At 34.6% G+C, this 27,486-nt stretch overlaps 9 protein-coding genes across 12 annotated transcripts; 6 read left to right on the plus strand and 3 right to left on the minus strand.

The window, feature by feature from the left end:
- Positions 1-119: 119 nt before the first annotated feature.
- On the plus strand, positions 120-1,094 carry LOC120776597 (methyltransferase-like protein 23). The gene is made up of 2 exons (XM_040107375.1): positions 120-395; positions 494-1,094. Exons 1-2 carry the CDS (start codon positions 156-158, stop codon positions 1,082-1,084), a joined length of 831 nt encoding a protein of 276 aa, XP_039963309.1. The 5' UTR covers positions 120-155; the 3' UTR covers positions 1,085-1,094.
- A 19-nt stretch (positions 1,095-1,113) lies between these two features.
- Positions 1,114-1,505, plus strand: LOC120776600 (SRA stem-loop-interacting RNA-binding protein, mitochondrial). The gene has a single exon (XM_040107386.1). It carries the CDS (start codon positions 1,137-1,139, stop codon positions 1,395-1,397), a length of 261 nt encoding a protein of 86 aa, XP_039963320.1. The 5' UTR covers positions 1,114-1,136; the 3' UTR covers positions 1,398-1,505.
- Positions 1,506-1,508: 3 nt separating this feature from the next.
- LOC120776579 (dihydroorotate dehydrogenase (quinone), mitochondrial) lies at positions 1,509-3,121 on the minus strand. The gene is made up of 3 exons (XM_040107349.1): positions 2,942-3,121; positions 2,620-2,829; positions 1,509-2,553 (listed from the first exon to the last, which is right to left on the minus strand). The coding sequence occupies exons 1-3, from the start codon at positions 3,002-3,004 to the stop codon at positions 1,594-1,596; spliced, it is 1,233 nt and encodes a 410-aa protein (XP_039963283.1). The 5' UTR covers positions 3,005-3,121; the 3' UTR covers positions 1,509-1,593.
- A 654-nt stretch (positions 3,122-3,775) lies between these two features.
- Positions 3,776-4,850, plus strand: LOC120777838 (copper homeostasis protein cutC homolog). Its single transcript, XM_040109376.1, has one exon. The coding sequence runs from the start codon at positions 3,913-3,915 to the stop codon at positions 4,681-4,683; it is 771 nt and encodes a 256-aa protein (XP_039965310.1). The 5' UTR covers positions 3,776-3,912; the 3' UTR covers positions 4,684-4,850.
- A 2,572-nt stretch (positions 4,851-7,422) lies between these two features.
- On the minus strand, positions 7,423-9,983 carry LOC120771705 (V-type proton ATPase subunit E). 2 transcript variants are annotated; one of them, XR_005704998.1, is made up of 6 exons: positions 9,898-9,983; positions 9,657-9,766; positions 8,591-8,803; positions 8,189-8,515; positions 7,879-8,082; positions 7,423-7,806 (listed from the first exon to the last, which is right to left on the minus strand). XR_005704998.1 is itself a non-coding variant. In XM_040099844.1 (5 exons), the coding sequence occupies exons 2-5, from the start codon at positions 9,687-9,689 to the stop codon at positions 7,975-7,977; spliced, it is 681 nt and encodes a 226-aa protein (XP_039955778.1). In that variant the 5' UTR covers positions 9,690-9,766; positions 9,898-9,983; the 3' UTR covers positions 7,423-7,974. The 2 variants fall into 2 exon arrangements, 1 of the variants encoding a protein (XP_039955778.1); XM_040099844.1 differs by having other exon boundaries at positions 7,423-8,082.
- Positions 9,984-10,616: 633 nt separating this feature from the next.
- Positions 10,617-17,196, plus strand: LOC120776883 (regulator of gene activity). 2 transcript variants are annotated; one of them, XM_040107944.1, is made up of 9 exons: positions 10,617-11,118; positions 11,183-11,485; positions 12,836-12,971; positions 13,085-13,248; positions 13,319-13,553; positions 15,013-15,321; positions 16,252-16,456; positions 16,541-16,705; positions 16,961-17,196. In XM_040107944.1, exons 3-9 carry the CDS (start codon positions 12,839-12,841, stop codon positions 17,157-17,159), a joined length of 1,410 nt encoding a protein of 469 aa, XP_039963878.1. In that variant the 5' UTR covers positions 10,617-11,118; positions 11,183-11,485; positions 12,836-12,838; the 3' UTR covers positions 17,160-17,196. The 2 variants fall into 2 exon arrangements, with proteins under 2 accessions (XP_039963878.1, XP_039963885.1); XM_040107951.1 differs by having other exon boundaries at positions 10,618-11,118; positions 13,319-13,535.
- A 797-nt stretch (positions 17,197-17,993) lies between these two features.
- On the plus strand, positions 17,994-22,569 carry LOC120781260 (intracellular protein transport protein USO1). Of its 2 annotated transcripts, XM_040113430.1 has the most exons (7): positions 17,994-18,158; positions 18,223-19,029; positions 19,091-20,209; positions 20,266-21,090; positions 22,014-22,139; positions 22,199-22,313; positions 22,369-22,569. In XM_040113430.1, the coding sequence occupies exons 1-6, from the start codon at positions 18,057-18,059 to the stop codon at positions 22,271-22,273; spliced, it is 3,054 nt and encodes a 1,017-aa protein (XP_039969364.1). In that variant the 5' UTR covers positions 17,994-18,056; the 3' UTR covers positions 22,274-22,313; positions 22,369-22,569. The 2 variants fall into 2 exon arrangements, with proteins under 2 accessions (XP_039969364.1, XP_039969353.1); XM_040113419.1 differs by lacking the exon at positions 22,369-22,569 and having other exon boundaries at positions 22,199-22,362.
- Positions 22,542-24,340, minus strand: LOC120781266 (O-phosphoseryl-tRNA(Sec) selenium transferase). The gene is made up of 4 exons (XM_040113446.1): positions 24,085-24,340; positions 23,884-24,013; positions 22,799-23,815; positions 22,542-22,732 (listed from the first exon to the last, which is right to left on the minus strand). Exons 1-4 carry the CDS (start codon positions 24,196-24,198, stop codon positions 22,566-22,568), a joined length of 1,428 nt encoding a protein of 475 aa, XP_039969380.1. The 5' UTR covers positions 24,199-24,340; the 3' UTR covers positions 22,542-22,565.
- Positions 24,341-24,736: 396 nt separating this feature from the next.
- Positions 24,737-25,847, plus strand: LOC120781230. The gene is made up of 4 exons (XM_040113370.1): positions 24,737-24,769; positions 24,824-25,016; positions 25,071-25,250; positions 25,332-25,847. Exons 1-4 carry the CDS (start codon positions 24,753-24,755, stop codon positions 25,740-25,742), a joined length of 801 nt encoding a protein of 266 aa, XP_039969304.1. The 5' UTR covers positions 24,737-24,752; the 3' UTR covers positions 25,743-25,847.
- Positions 25,848-27,486: the final 1,639 nt, after the last annotated feature.

Below are 27,486 nucleotides of genomic sequence, written 5' to 3' on the forward strand. Positions count from 1 at the left end.
CATTAAATTTAAAGGGTATTTTATAGTAATTTTTTCATGACATTTTAAAAGCCCCGCTAGTTTTAATCCCGTTGTAATAATTTCGTGGCTTTATTATTAATACAATTTTTTTTATATATATGTTTAATTCTTCTTTCCCTTAAAATTAGTTAAAAATGACTAGTGGTTATCAAGTGAGCGAAGAAAGTGATAACGAGCAAACAACAACAGCTGTGGCAACGGTGACAGCAACAACAAGTACTGCAGGTACACAAATCGCAAGTGTAGGTGCTGGTAGTAACGAAATTCCTGAGCATATTAGAAAATTTGTATTTACCAATCAGAATACTGTAATCTCAAGCGATACCACTGCATTAACAGAACCTCTGGAAAAAGTAGAAGTTCAAATACCTGAGGTAAGCCTTATAGATACTTTTATATACCATTAAATTAACAAAACGTTTTTTATTTACATTGAAACAATGATGTAACGAACTTAAATTGATCTCCACAGCTCTTACAAAGTGGTTACTCCTTCTATACTTGGCCGTGTGCTCCGGTATTGGCTTGGTTTTTGTGGGAAAATCGTCGAAATCTTGTAGGCAAGCGCGTGCTCGAATTAGGTGCAGGCACAGCACTTCCTGGTATATTGGCTGCTAAATGCGGTGCACGTGTTATACTTAGCGACAGTTGTATATTGCCAAAATCATTAGCACACATACGCAAATCTTGCTTAGCAAATAATCTTGTACCAGGACAAGATATTGAAGTTATCGGTCTCAGTTGGGGTTTGCTACTGAACAGTGTTTTCAACATAGGACCCCTTGATTTGATAATAGGAGCAGATTGCTTTTACGACCCAAGTGTCTTTGAAGACATACTTGTAACCATTTCGTTTTTACTTGAAAGAAACAAAGACGCAAAGTTTATTTGCACATATCAAGAACGTAGTGCCGATTGGTCTATCGAGGCGTTGTTAAAAAAGTGGAAGCTTCGATCAGTACCTATCATTATCGACAACTTGGGTAAAAGTTCTGGAGTTGACCTCTTGGAATTAATGGGCAATCATACTATACATCTACTTGAAATCACAAAGGAGCGGTGAAAATTTGTAACGGAATTTTTCATTTAAAAAATAATATAACGATTTATTCATAATGTCTGGCGTAGCACGCAATTCTTATAAACTGTTTGTTGGTAATCTACCATGGACCATTGGCCAAAAAGAATTACAATCATATTTTTCCAATTTTGGTCACGTCGCAAATGCCGCCGTTGTTTTTGATAAACAGCTAGGCTTCTCAAAGGGATATGGTTTCGTATCATTTAGCAGTCGCGATGGATTTAATAGTGCTTCTAATAAAAATACACATTTCATCGAAGGACGAGTACTCAAAGTGCAGCCAGCCAACTCTTAAGAATATTCTAAAAAGAAATCGTCATCTACATCTTCAATTTTTATCACTTGTATTTATTGAAAAAGTTCTTTATTAAAAATATTTCGTAAAACTTTATAAAAAGACATATATGTACATGTTTTTATTTTTAATAACAATACCTTTTTAGTATATTATAAAGGAGCACAAACTTTTACGTATTTTATAAATTTAACAATCATTTATTAAGGTAACTTTTGTAATTTTTGCCCACGGCATCCTTCACGCTCGTATACCCTTTATCAGCCAGCAATTGAGATAGCTCTCTTTTAATGCGTTGCACAACCGGCGGTCCTTCATATATAAAGGCAGTATAGAATTGCAAATAGGAGGCTCCTGCCTCTAACTTTTCTAACGCATCCTGACCTGAAGAAATGCCGCCGACACCAATTATGGGGATTTTACCGCCTGTTTGTGCATATACTTCAGCAATTATTTGGGTCGATTTGGAACGTATAGGTGGGCCACTCAAACCACCAACCTCTTTAGCCACCTCAACTTCCTTCAAATTATCACGTGTTATTGTTGTATTGGAAACTATTAATCCTTCAACGCAACATTTTTTCTTGTTTATAACACTAACAATGTCATTTATATCTTGTTTAGTAATATCTGGGGAAATTTTCAAAAATATAGGTATTTTATTATTAACCGTCAATGAATTGCGCGCTTCAATTATCGCTGTTAGCAACTGTTCCAACTCCTTTTTTCCTTGTAAATCTCGTAAACCTGGAGTATTTGGACTACTCACATTAACAACCAAATAATCAGCAATGGGACCAAACACTTTTACACCATTCACGTAATCTGAAATCGGAGATTCCGACGTTTTATTTTTACCTAGGTTGACACCCAGTACTCCGTTGAAACCTCGCACATTCCTTAGTTCATTTAAGCGCTCAAACACCACCCGATGTCCTTCACTATTGAATCCATAACGATTTATAATAGCTTCATCGTTAATCAAACGAAAAACTCGTGGTACTGGATTGCCGGGCTGCGGTTCTGGGGTTACTGAACCAATTTCTACGAAACCAAATCCTAATTTGTGTAAGCCCTCTACAGCTTCACCTTGCTTATCAAAGCCAGCAGCAATGCCGATTGGATTCGTTATGCCTTTATCAAAAAATGTAACAGCCTGAAATATGTATGTTAAAGCATTTGTATTGGTATTTAAATATTATATAAAGTTGTGGGTACAAACCAAATTATGTGAGTCTGGAAGTGACGAGGCTGGAAACACTTTATATTTACAAGCCAGAACGGCCAATTTATGACTTGTTTCCGCCGGCAAATAGCGTGATAAGGGCATTAAAGTGTTCTTGTAAAATTTTTCATTGCCTTTGTAAATACAAAACCCCGCATAGAATATAGTTGCGCCTGTGGTCACAATCAACAAAGATTTAAGTTTGTTCTGTGGATAAGCACAAGTTTAAACTTTTGTATGTAAGGACAGAATTACGATGTAAGAAAGTTCGTATGATGATATTTATTGCAGTAAGTCCACTACTTTATATTTAATTTACCTTTCGTCGCGGCAAAACTGGTTCTCTCGCCGTCATTGCATTCAGCAAATGTGATAGTCTCATTTTTTATTGTATAAAATTTTATATTTAGCGGTTTATAGAATTACAAAATCAGCTGGGCAAAATCAAGGCAAAAAGAATAGATCCCAATTGCAACAAGAATCAAGAATGATAGAAATAGTTCCTATCCATTCTTGCAATTTCAATACATAACCAGTGATGTATTTCATTTGAACAGATAAGAGGGGGATTCTCTTGCTCTTGCAAATTGCACGATGACACAAAATGCTAAAACTTATAACGCAATCTTAACAGCTGATTCGGTCAATTTATTCTGAATGACTATTATAATGAGTACTGCAAATGTATATAAATAAACAAATTAATTTTTAAAATGAGACACACTTCTGAGAGACAAAAACTTGTTAATTTGATGATTTTTTACTAACATGCATACCAAGTTTCATCAAGATATCTCAATTTAAGTTTCAGCTCGCATGGATGGACAAATGTACAGACAGATGTCAACTCGTCTCGTCATCCTGATCATGTATATATGTATATAACCCTATATATATCTCGATTATGTTCAACCATTATGTGAACAAAACTACAAACACTCTGTAGCAACATGTTGCAAGAGTATAAAAATTTAAGTATATTTAAAATAATATTTTTTTTTATCAATGGCAGTGAACGATGAATTGTGTATTTATTTTACTTAACTTATTTGTGGCACCACTATTGCACCCTGTTCAATTACAATTTTAAAAATCCTGGCAACTACGTTGTACTTTTTCATTCATAAATTTGTTTTGATCACTGTTATTTGTTTTCAGATGATGTTTGTATTTTCGTTCTAAATTTGTATCGTTTTGGAACTGTAGGAAATAAAACACATATCTGTTTTCAGTTAATTCAAATTAGAGTATTTAAATATATATTCGTATAAATATAAAAAATCGGCTACAATGTCCTCAATCGATATAAAGTTAGAGGTGTGTGTCGATTCAATTGCTTCGGCACTAGCCGCGGCCGAGGGCGGTGCTTCACGCATTGAACTATGTTCCGCGCTAACTGAAGGAGGCTTAACGCCTTCACCAGGAACACTGAAAACACTTAAGGAACTTATAACCATACCAATTTATTGCATGCTACGACCAAGACGAGGAAATGATTTCAATTACTCAAATGCAGAAATAGAAGCGATATTGCTTGATTTGGATATACTACGTTCCCATGGCGCTGATGGATTTGTCTTTGGCGCACTTACCGAACAGCGTTCCATCGATGTGAAAAAATGTCAACGTGTTTTGGAGCGCGCTGGAGGCACGCCACTTACATTCCATCGTGCATTCGATCTCACTAATCCACAATTAATGCATGAAAATGTCAACATAATAAAAGAATTAGGTTTTAAACGTTTGCTCAGTAGCGGTTTTCGCGTCACCGCTATCGAGGGTAGTGATAATCTAGCACAACTCATTGCTAAGCATCGTGATATAATTATAATGCCTGGTGCTGGTATTAGTGTAAGCAATTTGGATGAATTGTTAACAATTACAAAATGCGTAGAATTTCATGCTTCTGCACAGGCAGCAGCTGGCGCGATAACCAATAATGGCGGCGTGGCGAGCATGGATTGCGATGTAACAATGGGTAAGCAAGACGTGTCTCCCTACGCGACAACAGACGTTAATGTGGTACGTAGAATGGTTACCATCGCAATGGCAGCAAAATAAAGAATAAAAAAATTAAGCGTCGCTTTTCCTTACCGAATACAAGACATTTTTGAACAATGCGTGGTTACTTTTTACCTCATATTTTTAGTAGCAAAACCGTTCATAATCTATAATAAACCGTTCACTTTGATGAAATCGATTTGAGTTTTAATAAAATTCTTTTTTTTTATAATATTTATGTAAATTATTTATTTATATGTATATTCTCGTATATACATACATATGTATGTATATGTGTGTATTTATGAAATAGTCCTTTAAAATTTAAATGACCCTATTTTATTAATTTTACTTAAATAAATTAAATAAATGTACATTGATATGTATCTACATACATATGTAATATTTATTGTAATATCCAGAGTAAATCAACAAACGGTTTGATTATTATATTAGTTATATTGTAACCGAGAACACAGCGATAAATTACTTACATACTTCTTTATAATTTGTAGATTACTTTATTACGCAACGTTAACTTTTTACCAACAATTATATTAAATATACATGTATTACACCGTTTTTTATAAATTTAATAAACTAAAGTTATTAAGTTGTTTCAGCATCGAAATCTTGAGTATGTAAGACTTTAAATTAAAAAAAATGGAAATTATAATTAGATTGTTATTAATAATTAAATAATATTTTTATTTCAAAATGATGTAAAGTTTAAATTTTTACAACTACACATAACATTGATTTCTTTAACTTTAGCGGTGTTAATAAACACATATTGTCTAGGAAATACGTATTAGAATGGATCAACACATCTATGTAGATATACAATAATATATAGCAAAGACTTTAAAATTCAAGGCGATAAGTAGCCAGTCAAGGAGAAAACGTTGGTAAAACCCAATTATTGTGGTGGTTTTATTAAAGAACCTTTTAAAAATGAAGAAACTGCAGCGTCCAACGCTTACATTTTATGCAAATTGCCAATTTTACGAACGCTAGTGTACCTCCCCAACAAAAACCAAGTACAATTTTACTTTTTTCCATTTCCGAACGCTTTGTTGCAATCCAATACTGTTTTATTAAACTTTATTTATTATTAAATATCATTTTATATGTATATATGCAGGTATATGTATGTATACTATTTTAGAACAATGACGATAACTACAAATCTAACACATTGTCCCATTATCGTTTTTTGATGCACATAAGTTTTACTTGGGCGTATGTAAGTTAGTTCTTAATATTGTATTTATTAACTATAGGCTAACAATTTGTAATTAAAACAAAAAGACAAAATGTTTTTATTTTTTGTGTTAAATATTTTGTGTTTACACATATGGCCAAAAAGCAACCTTTTATTTTACATTTATAAAGAAAATACTATTAAAAGTTAACAGAAAGTCGAAAGAAGAGCAAGAACAAATCAATAACATAAAAAAAACAACAATGATAAAACATTTGTAACTTACAAAGATTGTATGTACCACATTTAACAGCAGCAACATGGCAGGCAGCGCAGAGTGCAAAAAAAGATTTTGTAACTTTTTCCATATAAATCTTTATGCAATGCAGTAGTTAAGGTAGCAGCAGGTTAAAATATATTCTATTAATATTACAAATTTATTTATTAATTTGCAGCAGCAATATTTCCAACATTTTTAAACATTTTTTAAATATAACATTTAGATTACTAAAAATTGTGGCAAACATATACACACACTGATTATAATGAATGAATTAGTGAGTTACCACCAAAAAAGCAACACAACGAAACTTTTAAGTACTTGCAAATACTTTGAAAACAACACTACTGGAACATCCTTCTATACACACGAAAACTGTAGTAGAATATATTTTTAACTGTAAAGTCCCCAATACTAGTTTTTTGTTCAACCAACAAACAAACAACTACTTAATTTCCACGCTTTTTACTAACAATGCGTAAAAATTCGTTTTCAAAACACATCTTGCTGGTGGGCGCTGCATTTCGCACAGTGAAATTAACCACTTTTCTGTTCTGCCAATGGTTCACATGGAAAGCATTTATTTCAGTGTTTGTAATGCGGCAATGCTGAATTTTTTTTGCCCACCATTTAACAACATGTTAAGAGCACGAATTTAGTGCAATTCACATTTTGCATACTACATATTTATAACTGCAAATTACGAAAATATATTACACTGGCCATATCTGCCCGCACGTGCAGTAAACGTAATACAATGTCAGCGAAAAAATTTCAATTGCTTATCCGTTACTGCCGCCTGCCGCCGATTTGCGCTTATTTTGGCGAATAAATGTGGTTCCCGTAGAGTTGTAATATTAAGTTATTGTTATATCTAAACAAGATTCTCTATTGTTATATAAGTTGGTTAACATTAGGCAACAAACAATGATTAAAGTGCATCATAACTCAATAAAAGTATATAAAGAAAATCAAAACAGAGGTAGCAAACCGGTGTTATAGAAAAAAAACGGTTTAAAATTTCCATTGCAAGTTCAAAGAAACAAAAGTATGTAAAACTGCTGTATCAGCTACCACTTCCGCATCCGAACAAAACAAACATTCAAATTTCTAAGCGAGCATAATAATTTTTTTGTACAGGAATGTATATAACGTGTGAGTATGTATTGATTTTATACAATTTATGAATATGTTTTTGTTATTAGATAGTTTAATGCTTAGTTATGAATTTTTATTTGTATTAAGTTATACAACTCAAAATAACATATGTATATGATGCTTTTTTGTCAAGTGATCATTTACTAATTTTTTGCCGTTTTTTTTTAGTTTTTAGTTATTGTGTTTTAAATAGCAATGCATACATCCATATAGAAGTTCGCTAACGTAGATTTAATTAAACAGCACAAGTTGTAGTGTACTTGTTATTATATATGCATAAACAAATCATTTGTATACTTTGCAACGGCAGCAAATCTTTGAATGGATTATTATTATGAAGTGTACTAGCACTTTCAGTTTGATTTCTAAATTATATTCACAATAATTGTTAGGAGGTCATTCGGTTTGTCTTCTCTTCTTTCGATTCCAAGAGGACTCACTAGGGAGTCTTTTTTTATATCAAACACTGTTTTCATTCCACATTACATTATCATCTCATTTCAATATTTCTTCCATTCGCTGTAAAATTTGACTCTTTTAGCTAACAATTAATTTTCAGTAAATTAATATTTTTTTCTTCGTAAAATTAAATTATAAACCCGCAATTAACTACCTTTTCTTTTAGTGTTTAATTTCTTCTTTTCATCGTTTAACTATATATGTATGTCTGTTGGTTTTGTTTGTTGCATAGTGTTTACACTTAAAATATTTAATCGGTGAATTTACGATTGACATTGCGACCGAACAAAGCGTTACGAATTTCTGGCACAAGTTGTTGCGCAATCAATTCTAATCTGGACTCCAGGGTGTTGGGCACCTTAAAATAAAAAAAAAAACGCATTAGTAATTAGTAATATATTATTATTTCAAGATAAAACTAAATCAACTAACAATTTTGATAACTAAAAAAAAACTATAAATACCTTTAGACGTCCATTAAGCGCAATCAACTCGATTCCACCGCAGGTGTCTGCCGAAAGATGATTATCCGTATCAATATGTACATTTACATCTTTGCCAATTTGTTGCTTATATTCTTCAACAGTGGCGGGCAGCACTTCATTTATTAGACCAATATCGGCCTGACGGCAGCGTAGGGTGACACTCGGCTCCATGGCCTGGTACAGCGCTTGCAAGATAAGTTTCTGCAATACCTCTTTGTATTCACTGGGATTCTTGGTAACTTCACCAAGGCGACGACGTGCTTCATCTAACACATTGCGCACATGATCTTCACGCACTTTCAGTACCTAGAAGTTAACATTTATATTATTAAAATTCTTTTTTTATCATTTTATTCATGCGGTATGTAATTTAAAATATACCTTCAAACGAGCTTGATTCAGCATATTCGATGATTGAATCTTCTTTTGCAGTTCAACTTGTTTCTCCTTCTTTTCATAGTATTCCATAATCTTAAGGCGTTGTTGTTGCACAAGACGTCCCTTCTCAATGTTAAATTCTTCCTCTGCTTTAGCATCAATTTCTTCAGCTTTTTCATTGGCTTCCTGCTCAATGAAAGCCATCATATGCTTGATCTGTATTGAAATAAATGTGAATACATTATTAATACATTCGATTGAGATTTTGAAAAAGAAAAGTTTATTTTACACTTTACACCTACTTGTTCGAATCACATGATTCTCGTCGATCAAAGTAAAACACATTTTTAGTTTCGCTTGCGCTTTCCATCTATACCTCACATTTACTAGCACCATTTTTTAAGATTAGCTTCGGCAATATTAATAAAAATTAATAGTAACTACTAGCCAGGTGGTATTTATTGATAAGAGCCTTATTTACAAATATGTGATAACACATTTATAAGGATTACATTTACACTCTTGTCCATCCAATAAGATATCCTTAGCTATTCTAATAACCATTGTTGGACTGAGCATTACTTTTCTCCACAAATTTTTTCAAATTATTAGCATTTAACAACATACTAAAATGAGATAAATGCCTTTCGTAAGCATTTAAGCATGCGTTTATACTTCTGTTGTCTCTTTCACACTTAACACAACTTTCGGCTGGTCACATGACTAGCACCATTGATATTTAAACACACAATCTTCCAATTGGATGTGAAAAATTTTAAAAATTAAGAAAAATGCATTTGGGACAATTATATAAATTATCACAAACTTATTGGAAACCTATAAAAAATCAATTAGTAATCGTTGCACGATCACATAACTTGTCTTTACAATTTATCATACACTTTATTCACATGACATACATCCCATGACATGATGGCTGCCAAATTTGCTATCTTCCAATTTACTACAGCCACATTAAATATTTCATTCAATTATTCCAAATTAATATTGAATAATCACTCAAAAACCACGAAACGATAATCTAATCCACAAATGCAATTTTACTCACCTGTTTTTGTACATCTGCGTCGCTGAGTGCCATCTTTGCAATTTTTTTTCTTTCACAGAATAATTTTCAGATTCCGCCGATGGATTTCAGTTTTCACAATCTCACGATTCCTGTAAATTCAAGTAAGTATACTCAGCTTTAGTTTCAGAGTTTAGCAACCAAATTTTACAATTATCAAAAAAAGTATATGTGTAAAAATAGCAGAACTGAAGAATTCTAGATTTATGAAAATTAATTTTACTTGCAGAAAAGTAGAGTAGGTAGAAATGTGTGCGTGTGCGCTACTCCAAGTCGATCCGTCGTGTAAAATTTGTCGACTGGTTCCAATCTTTTTCGATCATATGATTGGGGAAATTTCCTACTTCGAAATAAAATCCCGCATATTAAAATGTCAAATTAATTGCAGGGTTGTATCAGTTCCCGAATTCCTCAATTAAGAAGAAAAACCCAAATATTTCTCACTGCTTTTAATCATTGTTTCATACAATTTCTTTTTATTATACAATCTTTCCACAAATCGCAATTAATGTGAATCTTCTCAGGAAAGTTAAATACGATTTAACAACGACAATAAATTGAAAACTAACATATGAAAAATATTAAATAAATTAAATGCGTTGGTAAAATCTTGTTTTTAAATGTTAAAGAAGAGTGGATCACACTGTAATATGTCCAATCAGATTTAAATGGATTCTTATTTGCCTTTACTTATCGGACTGAAAAACACTCAACATGCATATACTATTTACCCAAAAAAAAAACAAATTTTCTGTCTTCCAATACAACATATTTGATGTTTATTAGTTGACAGCATATTAATATAAAAACATTTATATTTCGATATAGTTTTTTTGGAAATAAGAAATAATTTTTTATTATTCTGGTACGACTCTGCGTTTCTACAGCCTTGGTGTTTATTCAGCGTTAATTCAGCTACTCGTTCGTTGTCTCGTTCGTGGTGTTCGTGTCGCCATTGTCGTTTCGCAGAGTGTTAGAAAATTGTGTGAAAAATTGAAATCAATTTTTTGTGAACAAAAAAGTGTAAAAGTGCAAGTGCAAAGGGGGTAGAAAGTGCATTTTACATGAGATTTACAAATGTAAATTTAATGTTTCTCGTGCGAAAATCGTAAAGAATAAGAAAAAGGACTAAAAACCTGTCGTGAACAGGCTACTCAAAACCGCCAATAGGAAAGAGGCAAAATTGTCGTTTCGTCTTTCCAAGGCACCGTAAGAGTGCAGGCGAAGTGTTTCTTAAAAAAAAAATACCAACACTAAATTATAATATTGGTCAACATAACGTCAAATATCCCATGAGCCAACGTCGCCTTTGTATCGGCAAATAAACCGATACCAGCTGTACATGTATATATATCCAATTGAGTCTAAATTCGCTTTTAAAACCTTACAAAATAAAAAAAGCCAATTGTGATTGGTCGCTGTTTAACAATCTTCGTAAGCTACCGTAAGCTGTGAAATCTTCAATTGCTACCAACATACGTCTTAACATTTTCATATTTCATACGCAGGCAAGAACTGCTTTAGCAAAAGCACTCGGAAGGAAATACCATTAGCTTGTATTGGTTTATTGTTTTCAACTGTTTTGCTTCAACTTAAAATCGGAAGAAGAACTAGAAACGCTATTTGAGACACTGCCATAATTTAAGAGTATCGGACACAGTGTAGCAAAAGTAGCGACGTTTTGGCGTGCGCTCGAATTCCTGTGGTAAACAGGTCACTTGGAATGTTAGATGCGGTGAACGCAACAATTACAGTGTGTCGATCGTGTGGAAAAAAACAGCAAAGAACAGTGGAGAAAGGGAAATACCTGGGTGAGTTCATAAACCCAGCAAATATATTAATATTACCAAAGAATTAATAAAAAAAGAGTGCAAGTGAAAAGTTAACAATAAATCAGGAGAGTAAGAAGAGCGGAAAGTTTTCATTAAATGATCTTGAAATTATGCAGAGAATTAGAGGAACAAACAATAACGGTTATTTAAAAAAAAGTGTTGCCTTTTTGTTACATATTTTGAAAATATGTCAACTTAAAACTTTTTGAGTCCAAATTTTACTTAGGTAATTTCCATTAAACCTTATAAGACTTCCGGAAAAAAGTATTAAGTGTGAAACAAGTAAATATAGTTTCACAGAGTCAAGGTATCTAAACATAAAAAAAGAAAAACTTTGTGCTATTGTCATCAATCTATGGTATAATATTCATATGTGCTTATACAATTATGTTTACTTACTGTCAGTACAAAGCGAATAGTTTTGCACATATGCAATTACGGAATCACTTAGGTAACAGAGAAGTTCCTTAATAGGCTCAATTTATAGTCGGGAGCTAAAAGCTAAATGCTGAAAATGCAGGCGGCCACTATGCAATGAGTATATTCAACTGACTGGCTAAATTCTCAATTCGGCGTTACGGTTAACATGCATGTGTATGTGCAAGTGTTATGTTTTTTGTTTATTACTTATCAAATGCAGTGATATGCTGCAATTCGTAGCAATTCTTCTTTATCTCTAGATTGTTAGTGACTTCGCATTCCATCAGAACCAAGTCATACAATATTTACTACATATATATTACGTACGTAAATATATACTAACATATAGTACATAGGTGAATTTTGTAAAAATTACTGATGGAATATAAATTTTACGATATATGTATATTTATATGTACAAATCAATTTAAGTACATATAAAACACAATTAATGGTAAATGATTCACTTCAGTTTTTTGCATTTCCTTGCTTCTTTATATGAAATCATATTCTTCAGCACATTTCTGCCAATTATTGCATTCTATTATATTTTTGGTCTAAAGGTGTGCGTATGTACCTTATGATACCTTTAAAAAGTTGGCAGAATGTAAGACTAAAACGGAATAGCTGCTTGAGTTTTTTATAACCGAACGATTATCCTTACCAATATAACGTAAACGATGGCTCACGTTTCGTTAGTTTTCTCATTTTCCACATCATGCGCACTTACTTTTCTGTTCAAATGGATATCTACGCATGCGCACAACTTGTGCTATATTGAATTCTTCTGCAGTAGTAGAAGTTATACGAATCGCAGTTGGGTCTCATATTGTATATATAAAAATATGAATATGTTAAGTACCTAATAATTAAAAATAAAATTACTCAACATTTTTTTTTGTATTACAGATTATGGCGAATTTAAATTTTCAACAACCTCCGAGAAGTTTAGCAAACACCTCAATGGCGGGGCGAACTACAGGTGGATTTGGTGGTAGTTCACTGTCCGGTCATGTAACACCTACATCTGGCATGTTCCCCACGGGTAAGGTTTTACAAAATTGGTTTTGTTTTATTTTATATTTGCATTCTGAAAATTTCCCTTGTTGGCATTTTAATAAAATTTGGATGAAAAAATTGTATATGACATTTCTTTAGGCGGTGCAAATTACGGACAAACGCAACAACCTCAACTCTCACCGAATCGCAATGCACAATTGTCTGTGGGCGGTCCGGCGTTATCGAGAGGTGGTCGCGCGAATATTTTTGGTCAACAAACGTTCGAACGACGAGCTATGCAGGCGTTAGGTGGTGGCCCTATGGTGAGTAAAAAAATAAAATATATATTTTTCTATAATGTTTTTAATAATAAAAAAATTTACATTTCTTCAGTCGAATATGGGCAGTTTTATGCAATCCGGACGCGGTGGCTACGGTACTGGAGGAGGTGCAAGTGGTTTTCCCACGGTTTTTGGTGGCAGTGGAGATACGGCAACGCCCGCGCTGCTCGATCCAACGGAATTTCCATCGTTGACGAATGTGCGTGGCCAAAACGATCAATCACTGCCTCAGACGAATCCCCTCCAGCCACCGGGAAGCAAACCTTATGGTAATTTCTTTACCTCTTGTGAGTTCTTCAACGATATCCTTACAAACAAATTTTTCTTTATTATAATTAATTATTTTAAGTAAAACAAGTTTGCTCCATGTATATTATGCAGTTGTGTAAATAATGCGCATACATACATATGCACATTCATACGAAAAATAATTTGGTATATTAGAACATGCAAATGGTACAATTTGCGTTCGGTCGTTGGTTCAAGAGTTTTCTAATTAACTTTTCAGAAAAGTAAAATATTCTTATTAAGAATATTGAAAACAAAACTTATAAAAAAATATTAACTTCATATTGTTCTTCAAAAAATAAATAGAAATTGCGTATAGTAAAGTGCAAATTAGCATTGCAGTCGAATTTTATCGAAAAGTCAATTAAACATGAAATATACAATAATTCAAGCCTTTTAATGAAATAAATTTAAACATTAAAACATTCTGTTAGCAGTAACATATGTATGTATGTAATTATTTATAAACATACGCATATTTAAAATTATTTTATACATTGAGCATTCTTTTTTATTAACCATTAAGGTGGAGGTGCCGGGATAATATTAGTTGTTTTTGAAAGAAAAAAAAAAACATTTTCAAAAAAAATATTTTAACAGCGCATGTGCACATCTTTGTTGCTTCACTTACTTTTTGGTACATACATAGCTACTCCATCTTGTCTTTTAATTTAATTGTGTTCATAATGATAGTGGCATTAAGTTTTACATTTTCCTATGTTAATTAAAATATTGAACTTCGTCACTTAAGTACTGTTTAAGTAGCATCGCGGCTATTTCATTTATCCACACATTAGTTGGAGTTTTAAATTTCAGGAGAGCTTTTATATAACTGCTGGCTATATGTGCAGCTATGATCATGAACACAATAATCTAAAACAAATTTGTATACTCTCGTATTAATTACTTTTTCTTTGGACTACTCAATATTTCTTTATATATTTTATACTGGTGCGTGTTTGAAATTTTTCAATCAAACATTAAACTCATAAACATACATATATGCTCTATGTGTAGAGGAGATCCTGTTAGCGCAACAAACACATTGTGGTTGTGGTGTAGTCAACTTCAGGACGTATATATGTAACTGGGAAAACATTTGAACTTTTATAATTAAAATTATCATGTAAAATGAACAGAAAAAAGCCAAGTAATTCATTAGACAATTTTCTTATATACTACATCTAAAACTACTTATATACATATATATATATAAATACATATATTAAATAGTAAATTTAATTTGGCCACGCTTTCTTCATAATGGGGTTATCCGTTTCTATTTTCTTGTTCTCGTTTTCGTTTTCGTCCTGACTCACATCGTTGCCGTGCATTAAAACGAACGCTCAAACTACGCCCTTGATATCCATAAATTCAATAAAATAAACAAATATATTTATATACATAAATATATATATATATATAATATACCTACATATATGGGTTATATACGTACAGTCGGCATGGTCAAACAACCAACGTCGGAACAATCGGAATTCACCATGTCTAATGAAGATTTCCCTGCGTTACCGGGCACTCAAATCTCCGACGGTACAACGAATTCGGGCATCACGGAAAACAATTTGGACGGCACGGAAAAGACGATGAACTCAATTGTGGGCGGCAGTGGGTTAGGTGCCGTTGGGAGTGGCGTTGGCGTTAGCGGTAGTAGTGGTGGCGGCAGTAGTGGTAGAGGCATCGACCATCAACACGATAATTCCAGCAATGATAAACTTGTGAAAAGCGGAGTGCAAACCTCACCTGATGGTAAATTTTTTATAAGCGTGTCTCGCTCTTACCTTACCCGCTCATTCATTATGATTTTGGTTTTAACAATTTTTTGTTTCGTTTTCTGTAAAACAAAAACAACGCACTCACGCACGCATTTTTTTTTTTGCATTTTGTTGAAAATTTCAAAATAAATAATAATTTGGAACCAATGGAGATGGGAATTTAAAGATTGTTGCATTTATTCCGTCTACATAGTTATCTTTGACTATAAAGTAATTATGATGTTTCTATATTTAAAATATTAGTTCGTGTCTAAAACCAGCTTATACATATATGTATAATTCCAGCGCTCTTTGTTGTTTTCCTATGCGCAGAACAAATCTTGTGTCTTGTAACTGAGTGGATATACATATTTATAGACTTAAATAGTAAGGTTTCCTGCGGGGGTTACAATAAATGTTCTATATATAGTGCTACAAACTTATACTAGACAATACATCCCTACTGACATCTGAGACTATTTTTGAGTATAGAACCTTCTTCAACTTATACGATCTCTGTACTTACCCACTAACTTTGAATAAAATGATTTTTTTTTTTTTAATTCCAACAAACATAACTATTTTTCTTAGTTTAGGTATACTGTGCGCGATTTATTTCTTTGTTTTTTCAATTATTTATAATAACAAGTTTGTTACTTGTTAATTGAAGAAAAGTTTCACCACACATACATATAATCGCTTCGTCTCATTAAATATTCAATTGAGTTCCTCAACTCAAGTGTTTATAGTTAGTCCACATAACGTTGTTTTTGTTGCAATACATTGCTTTTTCATAAATACATATTGTCATAAGTTTATTCCCATCTCTACAGTACCCTTATACGTACATTTAATGTTAACAAAAATGAAATTGCTTGCATTTTTTTTTACTCGTTACTAATATTGAAATCTCTCCAATGTTTAGGCAAGGTCACAAACATCCCAGCGAGTATGGTGAATAACCAATTTGGCATGGTGGGTCTGCTTACATTCATACGGGCGGCGGAGTCGGATCCAAATTTAGTGACGTTAGCGTTAGGAAATGATCTTACCGGTCTCGGTCTGAATTTGAATTCACAGGAAAGCTTACATCCTACCTTCGCTGGACCGTTTGCGGATCATCCCTGCAGGTCTGTCAGATATTTAACAAACTTAAACTTTTCTTGTTTATTAATTTTTTTCTTTTGTTTCACTTTTCAATTATTTGCGAACAGAGTACAAGACGTTGAATGCAACGTGCCAACCGAATATCTGATCAATTATGCGATAAAGGATAAACTGTCCGCACCGTTACTGAATAAGCTGCAGGAAGATCTGCTCTTTTTCTTGTTCTACACGAATATCGGCGACATTTGGCAAATGATGGCCGCTGCGGAACTGTAAGTATTGTACCAAAAAAATAAATCTGCTTGAATATAACTGAGTTATGTTAATTTTCAAAAATTATTCGAATTATTCTACCTAAAATATAGCACTACAATGTTCCCATGATTTATTTAAAACATATATTATTATTATTATTATTATTATTAAATCATGTATGTTCCTTCACATAAACTCAGTTATATTCCAGCATTGTTAAAATTTGCCAATAAAATGTTTACACATATTTAATAAAATGTTCTCATGCATAGTTATGGCCGCGATTGGAGATTTCACATAGAAGAGAAAATATGGATTACTCGAATTCCTGGTAATAATCAAGGAAAATTTTACTACTTCGATGCGCAAAGTTGGAAACGCATGTCCAAAGATTTCCAAATCGATGCCGAAAAATTAGATAAATGTCCCAATATATCTGCGTTAGTGAACATGAATGGACAGTCTGTATAATATTAATAAAATATACAAAACAAAAAACATGAAAAAATCTAAAAAAAAAAAAATCTTTTTTTGAAAATAAGGTAAAAATCATGATGAAAAATAAAAGAAAATATTAAGAACTTTGAGTTAATCATGTGTACTAATATTTCTTATTTCTTACTTTTGCAAGGCTAATACATAGAACTATATGTTATCATAAGAAACAGAAGCAAAATAGACTTTATAAAATATAATGAGATCTAATGAATAGTGCAATAACAAGTGGCGCTGTTGTAAGTGAATATAAGTATTTCGTAGTTGTTGCTAGTCATTCATTGTTGTAGCGGCCGAAAACAATCCTGAAGTAATTTCTACAAATGGTACCGAGTTTGCAGTCCTTGGCCGGATAAAGATCTGGGCCCTTTCCGGTTACTTAGACACTCGTGGGAACACGTGAAAATATTTCTTTTCTCTCCGGTTGTAGCATAGGTGAAACTTTTAAACAATTATCGAAATTATTGCCGGTGATAATATTTTACCTTATATTGTGCGTTTTTAAAGCTTTTGTTTTATATGGCGTTTTAATATGCAAGTTTTAAAAAATATTTTAGAAAAAAAATGCAATATATTTGAGACTAAAATTTCAAAATTTGTATATTTCCGTTTATTTTTATTAATATTATTTTTTGTTTATTATATTTACATATATTTTTTTTTTATAAAATTAAATAAGGAATTTATGTTATGCACACCATAATATACTCTACCATGTCTATCTACTATTCATATATAGATGGCGCTATAAACAACCACTGCCTACAAATGTCAAACAAATTTTCATTAATTACAAGCGCCGGCGCGATTAGTGCAAATATCTGTTAAACATTTAATTTGTTTAAAAATTCATATAGTTTAATTTCGTACATAATGAGTATCTTTCAAGGGGCAGAAAGCATACAGGTTAACACAAGTCTTGATCGTGCTGCAGAGGAGGAGGCGTTAGCCGATCAAAGACGGCGCGAAGAAGAGGTTTGCATGAAATAAAATTAAGATTTGTTCTTATATTTATCTATATTTAACACATTATTTGTAGTTAGGAAATTTATTGCAAAATGCTTTTGATGATTTGGAGGAAGATGAGACTACAGTTGATTCAACTACAAACTTTCATTCACATCTGAATGATGAACCTCCAACGCACCCAAAACAAGGACATCCACAAGTGCAAAACAATAATATTCATGCACTACATCTACCACCAGCTGCATTTGATGCAGAGGTGCATCAATTAAAAATGTTACTTGAATCGCGGACACGCGAGTCGGAACATTTTAAAAAGTTAGCCAGTGAGGAACAAAAGAAACGCGATGAGCTACAAAAGCGTTTGTGTATAGCTGAAGCCGAGTTGGATCGCGCATTGGCAAGTAAAAAAAGTACACATGAATTGCTTGTGGAATGCAAAGAAAAGTGTTCCAATTTAGAAAATAATATTAGTAAATTGCGTAGTGAGAAGAAATCACTTGAAAGTGAACATAACATAGTGCTGGGCAAATTGGAAACCACACAAATGCTTTTGAGTGATGTGCAACAAAAGTACGATATGGTGGAGCGAGATTTGGGCAAAAATAGTCAACGCAATGCCGAATTGCAAAGGAAACAAATGGAAGAACGACATAGAGCCGAAATGGACGTTATGCAACAGCAAATGGAGCAATTAGTTTGTAAGTTAGATAAAAAGACGAGCGAAATGGAAAGTTTACATGCACGTTATCTGGCGCTGCAAAGTAGTCATGAGAATATGTTAGTTGAGAAATCTGGCAAAATTAACGACTTGAATCATGCCTTAGCTGAAGCACAAAGAACATGTGAAGAATTTAGAGCGCGGCAGGACTATCAACAGGTATGTCTAAGGAAAAAGCTACATAATTATAAATTATACATATAAGCCCTCTATTTGCTAGGAAAATATGCGTTTGCAAAAATTTATAGCCAGTCTTCAGGAGCAAATTAAAACTATGGAGAAAACTATAAATTCATTAACTGAGCGTTTGGAGCATACCACAGCCGAGCTGGATGTGATGGATAGTGTGCTGCATCAACACAATCAAGAGGATACACCTGGTCGTCTAAGTCAAACACATGGCAAAGTGGTGGGTAGCACGCCGTTAACAACCACAGACCGATTGGGTAACCTTAAAGATGAACTCTATCGTGCACTCTCTAACATAAAAGGCAAGCGCGATGAGATAAGACGTCTACAGCAAAATCTTGATGAAAAAATAGCAGAAAATCGCACGCTGCGTGAGGAAGAAAACAAAGCATTAGTACAAATTTCCACACTTAAGGAGACAAATTTGAGACTTGAGACTCGTCTTAAGCTGCTTGAACAAGAGAACGAAGAGCTATGCATCAAAGCGGCAAACAGGCATAATAATACCAGCAACAACAATACTAATATTGAAGCACTGCAGCAGCAAATGAAGGCCGAGAAGCAGGCGCTACTAGAGCAATGCACGCGCTTTGAAGCGGAGTGTAAAAGTCATGAGCAGGAGCGCAAAAAGTTGGATGTGCAATTACGTAACGTCGAAGTTGATTTGGAGGAACTTAAGCAGGAGCATGAGGGAATGAAAATTAACTATGAGCAAATAATGAAAGAGAACCAAAATCTGCGCAGTCGCACAACAGCGGATAACATGCGACTGGAGTTGGAAAAACACAAATTCCTGCTAAAAGATGCGCAAGCCGAATGTGATCGTTTAAAGAATCTCTACATTGAGATATCTAACGCAAAGGAAGCGATGGGTTATGAGTTGGAAAAATTACGTAACACAGATAACATTAAAGAGCTACAAGAACAACGCGAGAAATCAGCCAACCTGCAGCGAGCGCTACAATTAGCCGAGGTAAAGTCATCCGAATTGACGAAAATACTTGAGACTGAGAAAATATGCCACGAGCGCGATATGAAGTCGCTGAAGGACCGTTGGGAGAAAGAGAAGACTGCAAACCACAAAGCAATCAAGGAAGACAGTTCAAACAACTGTAGCAAATGCATAGATTATATGTCTGAAATAACGAAGGTAAATAAGTGTACATTAAAGAAAAAAATCGAATGTTTTTAACATATTACTTATAGTTCGAAATACAAAACCTTAAGCTAAGCAATGTTAACTCGATTAATAAAAAGGAAATCGACGATCTTTCGCAACAATTGCAAGAATCCAAGAATATCATAGCAGAACTCAACGAAAAACTGAAGCTCAGCGAGCAGCAGGAGGAACTCATACGAGAACTGAAAAATAAGGCCGCACGTTTCGAGGAGTATATAAAGAGCCATAGTAGTGCATCCGAGCCCAACAGTGCAACGACGTCACCGCTGAAACAAAAATCCAACGACGAAAGTGCCAATAGCAAAGCAGAAATAAAACAAATTGAATCACGTATACGTGACGAAATGGCAAAACTTTTTGCTGGTGAAATAAAACGCTTCCAAATTAAGCTTCATCAAGCCGAAGAGAAAAATATATGTTTGCAGCGCGAATACCAAATTGTCAGCAATGAACTGCAACAACGCACCACCGAGGTGGAGCTGCTGAAACAAGCCATTCTCGCAGAGCGTGAACATATGGAGGATATACTGAAGCAGAAGGATGCTGAAGCGCATGGGATGATTGAAAAGCAAACCGCGATATTGCATAAATGTCGCGATGAATTGTTGGCCAAAAATCAGCGCGTGACACAATTGTCCAAGGAGTTGGAAGAAAGGCAAGTGCAAATAGAAGCTGAGCGTCAATCCATGAAGGCTGTGATGGCACAATGGGAGGATCAACGCAAACATGTGGATGATATTGAATCGGAGTGGAAGGATAAAGTGCAGTCGCTGGAACGAGCACACGAAAAAGCTTTAGCGGCTTGGCAAAAGAAGTACAATTCAGCTAAGCATACAGCCGCGAATTATAAGGTAACTATGTCTGAACTTGTGTTGGAAAATCGACACCTGCATTGGTGCAGACCTTACCGGGCCGCGTACCAAACTTTCCATACCTATAGAACAGGGCTGCATGCTAAAATTTCTATACCATATTATAAATCGGGGTGTAGAAATAAATCTCCAACGCAACTATCGCAATGAAAGGGTAGCCATACTAAGCGGCTTTAGCTTTAATTAGTGCATAAATCGCTATTGGTGCAGGAGTATATAAAGCAACTGAACAGCCTATGAGTCTGCAACTTAGTGCCCCTTTCCTGGTGTCAGACCACAAAGGGGTAACCGTGAATGAACTGGAGAACGAGTTTGCCAGCTCTACAGCTACTTCCACGACGGCGTGACCAGAACCCTGTACTGCCGGTTTTATTGGCAAAAAGCAGCTGTTTAATATGGTTATAGCTTCTTGGACAAGCTACCGTTTTTCCAACATAGAGCCGGAAACTTCCGAACACATAATTCTAGACTGCAAACCTGTCCGAATATGCTTCACATCGCTTCAATAGCACCTAGTAGGATCCTGGATTTTAGCAGAGTGCTGGGCCTATGATTGACTGTGTGACTGAGAAGAGGGCACAATAGACCTTAACTGCAGTAAAAACCGCAATTTATTTCTATATATCAAGATGCACTAAAACTTAAAATTATTTGAAATCTCAAACCTTAGTTTATTGAGACAGGGAAGCACCGTAAACCTATTGACCGCTTAGGTTCAATCGTCTTTTCGATTTCCATATCGTTCCCACAACAGTAGGGTCTACCTAACAGGAACGGACCTGAGATTTTTTCGACCAAAGATTGTCAACTCGGCAGGATTCCTTCAAATTATTTATTATATCTGTATATGTATTTGAAATAAAAAAAATTTCCAAAATTGTCCATTCCGTTGTCTGTTCCAGCGCTATGCGGAAGACAAGGAAGCGCACATGTTACGTGAGTACGAACGTCTTAAAACAGAATATAATGCATCGCTGACCAAAATCGAAATACGCATGAAAGAGGCACTGGAAAAGAAGAATCGTGAGGTTAGCATTTATATTGAAAAGCCAGTGGGGACAGACTACTAAAATCATTTTCTTTTCAGATGAAGGACGCTACGACCGCAATTGAGAAACACCACGAATTAGGCTACGACAAAGAAAATAGAAAGAAGAATTGAATGCGATCTTAAATGACAATAGATACGAATAGTCTATATCGTATGTTAATTAATTATTTTTATTGCTTATGAATCAACCAATTTGTTTGTTTTAGATTTAGAAAAATAATAATGACTGCAATTTGTTTATTTTGCACTTTTATAAATGAAGTAATTAGCTGAGCATGTAAATAATGAGCGACATTAATTAAATTTGCAAAAACAAATATGATCGACTCGACGTTAAAGGCAAAATTAAAGCAAATTAAATATACAACATAAAGTCATAAAGTGGTGAGTACCAGTTGCTAAACTAATTACTATTTTTTTTGTTTTTATTTTCTGACTGCTGACTCGAAAATGTTTCCCAAGAAGCCTGCAATTTTTGAAAGCAATTATCGATTTCTGCTTTTGTAATACCCAAACCGGCAGCCATTGTTACATATGCAGTTGGCGTTGCTGAGTGATGTGTGCCCCAACCTATGAAAAAAAACGGTGTAAAATTTAATATAATAATAATAATTTTATATGTAATCGATTACTAACCAATAAATTCGTGTCCTTCAATTTCCCGGCGATCTCCTATAGCCACAACGCGTGCACCCGAAATACCGCGCGTATACAACATCGATCCGAATTTCGTTAGTTCCATGTCAGCGTCTTGAAATTGTTTCAAACTCATAGCCAGCGATATTGGATTGCCTTTTGCTTCCAACAACATTTCTCCACGACTTACGGCAAATTCTTGCATGCGCATGCGTAAATATTCAAAATTTGCCTTGCGTTCTTTAACTAAATTCAAATAACCATTGCGGCCCAGTGACAAAAGCGTCATAAATACGTCGAGCGTTTGAGCCGATGAAGCGCGTCCGGGATATGCTTTGGCAACATTACGTACCAACTGCTCATCGAAGCCCGCAATGATTGCGCCACCAACTGGTACTAAGAGATTTTTATCTGTGCTCTGCACAAACAAATCTACACGTCCCAGACGTTGTGCTTGTTCCAGTTGATGTGTGAGGTATGTGCTTTGTAAGCCGTAAGCATTATTGACGAGATGTGGTAGCGCATATTGTGCCGCCAATTTTGCCACATTAATGATATCATCAGAATTTCGTGGTGCAAAGCAGCTAGTTGTTGTACAAAAGCAAAGTATATTCTCTTTCCCAATTGCCTTAACTTTTTCATCAAATGCTTGCAAATTCGTAGTTAAACTACCGTTATCATTTAGTTGTGGCTCTACAATTACTGGTTTGAGTCCTGCTGTAATTATACTTTTAAAGCAGGATTTCTGATCAATACGTGACCATAAAACGTATTTAGACGCTGGCTTTTGTTGTCGCAGCGTCAGTAGACATAGGAGCAGAGACATGCCGGTAGCAAGTGGCGCTAAAAAGCAACTCCGACAACTGCGCACACCCATTTCATGGATTAGATCGAGCAGTAGTGCATTTGTTAGATTAGCCATTAGCGTGGAGCCAGCTGCTTTCGGTTGCGCCTCCAACAAATCACCCGAACGTCCAATGCCATGCCCGAAATTATAATGGCGCCGTGCAACGAGCGCTAAACCAGTATATATACATACATATGTATATTAGATCATATTACACATACTCGTATTTATTACTTACAACATGCTATGCGCGCTTCGCGTTCACCAACTCCCGATTTTTTGGGGAAGTTATTGCTGTCGAGCAGTGATAGCTGCTGCACCAGCTCCTCGATATGTGTTTCTGTCCAACCATGCAATGGCAGTTTGCGCTGTAGGTTATAAATATTTTACTATGACTAAACGTTGCATTTTAATATAATTTATTGTTTATTTTATTTACCTTTTCTAGCAACTCGTTCTTTTCAGTGTCTCTACTTTTCTGTGCATCTTGCGCTAGTTTTAGATAATTCTCAGGTACTAGTTTGCCACTTATGCTGATTTTTCTAAAATCCATTGGAATTTTTTTTTACCACCAGGTAGGTTCATACGTTATAGGAATGTGTTAAAAATCACATTTGAAGCTATCTTAAATTTTATTCGTTTTCTCTAATTATTTTATATGTCTATTTAGTTGTATATCGTCACTAGAAGTGTGTAATGATAATGTAATTGGTTTGTTTACATTGGAACAGCTGAGCGAACCGCTTCTAGAGTGACCAGACACCAGTAACCAATAAATTATTGAAAAAGTATCTTCCGCGAATGAGAATAATCCTCTAAGTTGTCCCCATATTGCAACAATTTTTTCAAGTTGAAATAAAAATAATTTTAAATTGTTTCCCTTAAAGTTGATCTAAATAATTAGCTAAGAGTTACAGCCCTATTCTGTAAAAGCCTCTCAACTGAGTTGAGAGGAAAAATTTGAGAGATTTCTTGTGAGGCATATTTTGTGAAGCTATTCTTGCTCAAACCTCATAAGAAAAAAGCTTAAAAAAGTCACCACGTGAGGTGAAAAGCTTTTTGCTGTCAAACATCTGTTTTAATAAAAATAAACAAACAAAAATACAAATGGATAATCAAGATATGTAAGTAATTTTGCAAATTTTAAATGTAACTATAATAATTTCATATATTCCTAGGCGTACAAAAACCGAAAGGACAACTCAGAAGCAGCTGCAACATTATGTAATGTTTTGCAAACAGCATCCTGAGTTGCAACGGGGGAAGCTAACTACGACCAACCCTCAAGGGCTGCAAATACTTTGGTCGGAGTTAGCAGATACCTTAAATGCCTTAAGAGGTCCAACTCGGTCGGCAGCCAAGTGGAGGGAGGTAAGTTCTTAAATGCTTGTGTATGTTTCACATTACTAAAATATGTTTCCATAGTCCTTAATGCATTGGAAACATCAGTTGCGATCACGACCGCGCAAACTTAAGGCGCATGCGCAAGCGACTGGTGGAGGCCCTCCGATAAAAGGAATAACGGAGTTCGAAGAACAAGCCATTACAACCTTTGGGGCAGCAGCGGTGGATGGATTGCCGGGTGTTGGGACTTTGGGTCACCAGGTAATATTTTAATTTAATATTTGTCGGACTTTATATTTTATTATTACATGAGGCAATAATTGGTCCGTTTTATACTTACAGGTTTTGCCGCCGTTGTATTTAAATACAGAACCAGTCCCCGCTCAAGCACCAGCTTCCTCCCCAACAGTCACATCGCCTGCTGCAGCTTTTCCTGCTCTCTCAATCAATTTTTCTTCCTCACCATCACCTTCAGATTTGTCCTCTTCATCCTTATCTCCTCCCATCTTACCTTCTCCTATGCCATCGCCTACTTACATCCCTTCTGAAGGTAAATTGACTGCAGCGAAGATGCTTGGAGCAGTGTTAAAAGAAATGGAGGACCGTGAAAAGCGAGAGGAGGAGGCCATTGCTCTACAAAAGAAAATTGTAGAGCAAAACGAGCAGATGACGGGGGTGCTGAACCAAATGTCACAGGCACTAACCTCGATGTCAGAGGTTATGGTTAAATTGTGCGAAAAATTAAATAAATAATAATAAAAATAAAATATACTGAATTATTTAAACACATGTATTGTATTGTGCGCAAAATGAAATAAATAAGTATAATACTAAAATATAATGAATTATTTAAACATATGTATGTAAATGTCTTTTTATTCATACTTAGAGGAAGTAAAATGTACAGAGACAGTAATATCATGTTCAGACCGAAAATTTAAAAGATTAGATTACATTTAAGCATTTCATAACCCAACAGTGTTCTTACTGCCGTTGAAAAGATTAACAGCTGTTTTTGCCATTCAAGAATTTACATCGCTCAATATTTATCAAAAGAAAACATTGTCATATAGTATTTTGTAATAAAAGCCGTATTCTTTTAAATATATTCCATATAATGGGAAGTCGATTTTCAGCAGAAACTAGATTCATAGCTCTAATAAAAATTTGTTTGTTTACATTTTTTCCTTTTTGTAGTGTCTAAATCAGCTGTGATAATGTAATAGATTTCCAATGCTGTCAAGTAGATGGCGTAAAATCAGAGTCGCACAGAGAGATTTAGCGTGGATCAGTTTCAAATCACTCCGATGAAGTGATTTTGAACTTGAACCAAAAAGCTGCTCATTTTCCGGAAGCGCCGCTATCGAATCTCTTTAACATATAACTGCAATTCAAACTGAGCGATTAAATTATTTGTCAAACTTGATGAAATTGGCCGTATACTATTGTCCAAGGCAACACTACCATCTCCGAGCATACATATTTGTTTAGATCGGATCTCTATAGCATATAGCTGCCATACAAACTAACTAAAGATAAAGCTGTTTATAAAAGATCATTTTCCATTAAGTAACCTTAAATCCACTTGAAGGGCGATCCATTTTGAGGTTCCTTACTTATTTTAAAGAAAAAACATAGAAACTACAAATTTAATGGGGAATGTTTATTATCAATGGAAAGAACATTCTTTGGCATTTATCTTTTGAAGATTATCTCTTTCAAATATTGGTCTCGGCTACGTTTCAGATGGTCCATTTTTTAGTCCATTTTTTGAATCCTCGTTCGAGCATTTCGACTGGTATCTGGCGAATGACACGTGTGATGTTTTGCTCCACGTCCTGAATCGAAGATGGATTATCCGCATATACTTTGGAATTTACATATCCCCTCAGGAAAAAGTCTAATGGTGCATACAATCGACCGGCCCAAAACGTGAAATTATCTGCTCACCGAAGTATTCCATCAATAAATCATTTGATCGATGCGATGTGTGGGAAGTGGCGCCGTCTTGTTGTCAAGAGCTTCAATTTCAGGTATCAAATAGTCGGTTGTCATGGCGCGATAACGGTCGCCATTGACGGTTACGTTCTCACCGACATCATTTTTGAAGAAATATGGACCGATGATTCCTCCGGTTCACAAACCACACTAAACCGTTATTTTCTTCTGGATAAAATGGCTTGAATCTCTTCAGGTAGGTTGCTCTTCGTCTCAAATGTGGCAATTTTGCGAACGGCGCCGAATCGACTCCACGGTCTTTGTGAAGAGTATTACAGCTTCGGTTCAGCCGGGATTCTTCCGGTTATTGTTTATATTTTAGTGTCACTTACTCACTATTCAACCCTTATACTTTTTCATTTTCATAATTTATTGTGGGAGCAAAATATGGATTTATTGCTTTTATCGTTTTTTCCGTAACAACTTTGATTTAGTTTATTTCTTTTACATTTCACTTATTCTTATCGCCATATTCGCTAAGCTTTTTGACGATTTGTTA

Source organism: Bactrocera tryoni, chromosome 1, assembly GCF_016617805.1.
Source record: "Bactrocera tryoni isolate S06 chromosome 1, CSIRO_BtryS06_freeze2, whole genome shotgun sequence".
NCBI lineage: Eukaryota > Metazoa > Arthropoda > Insecta > Diptera > Tephritidae > Bactrocera > Bactrocera tryoni.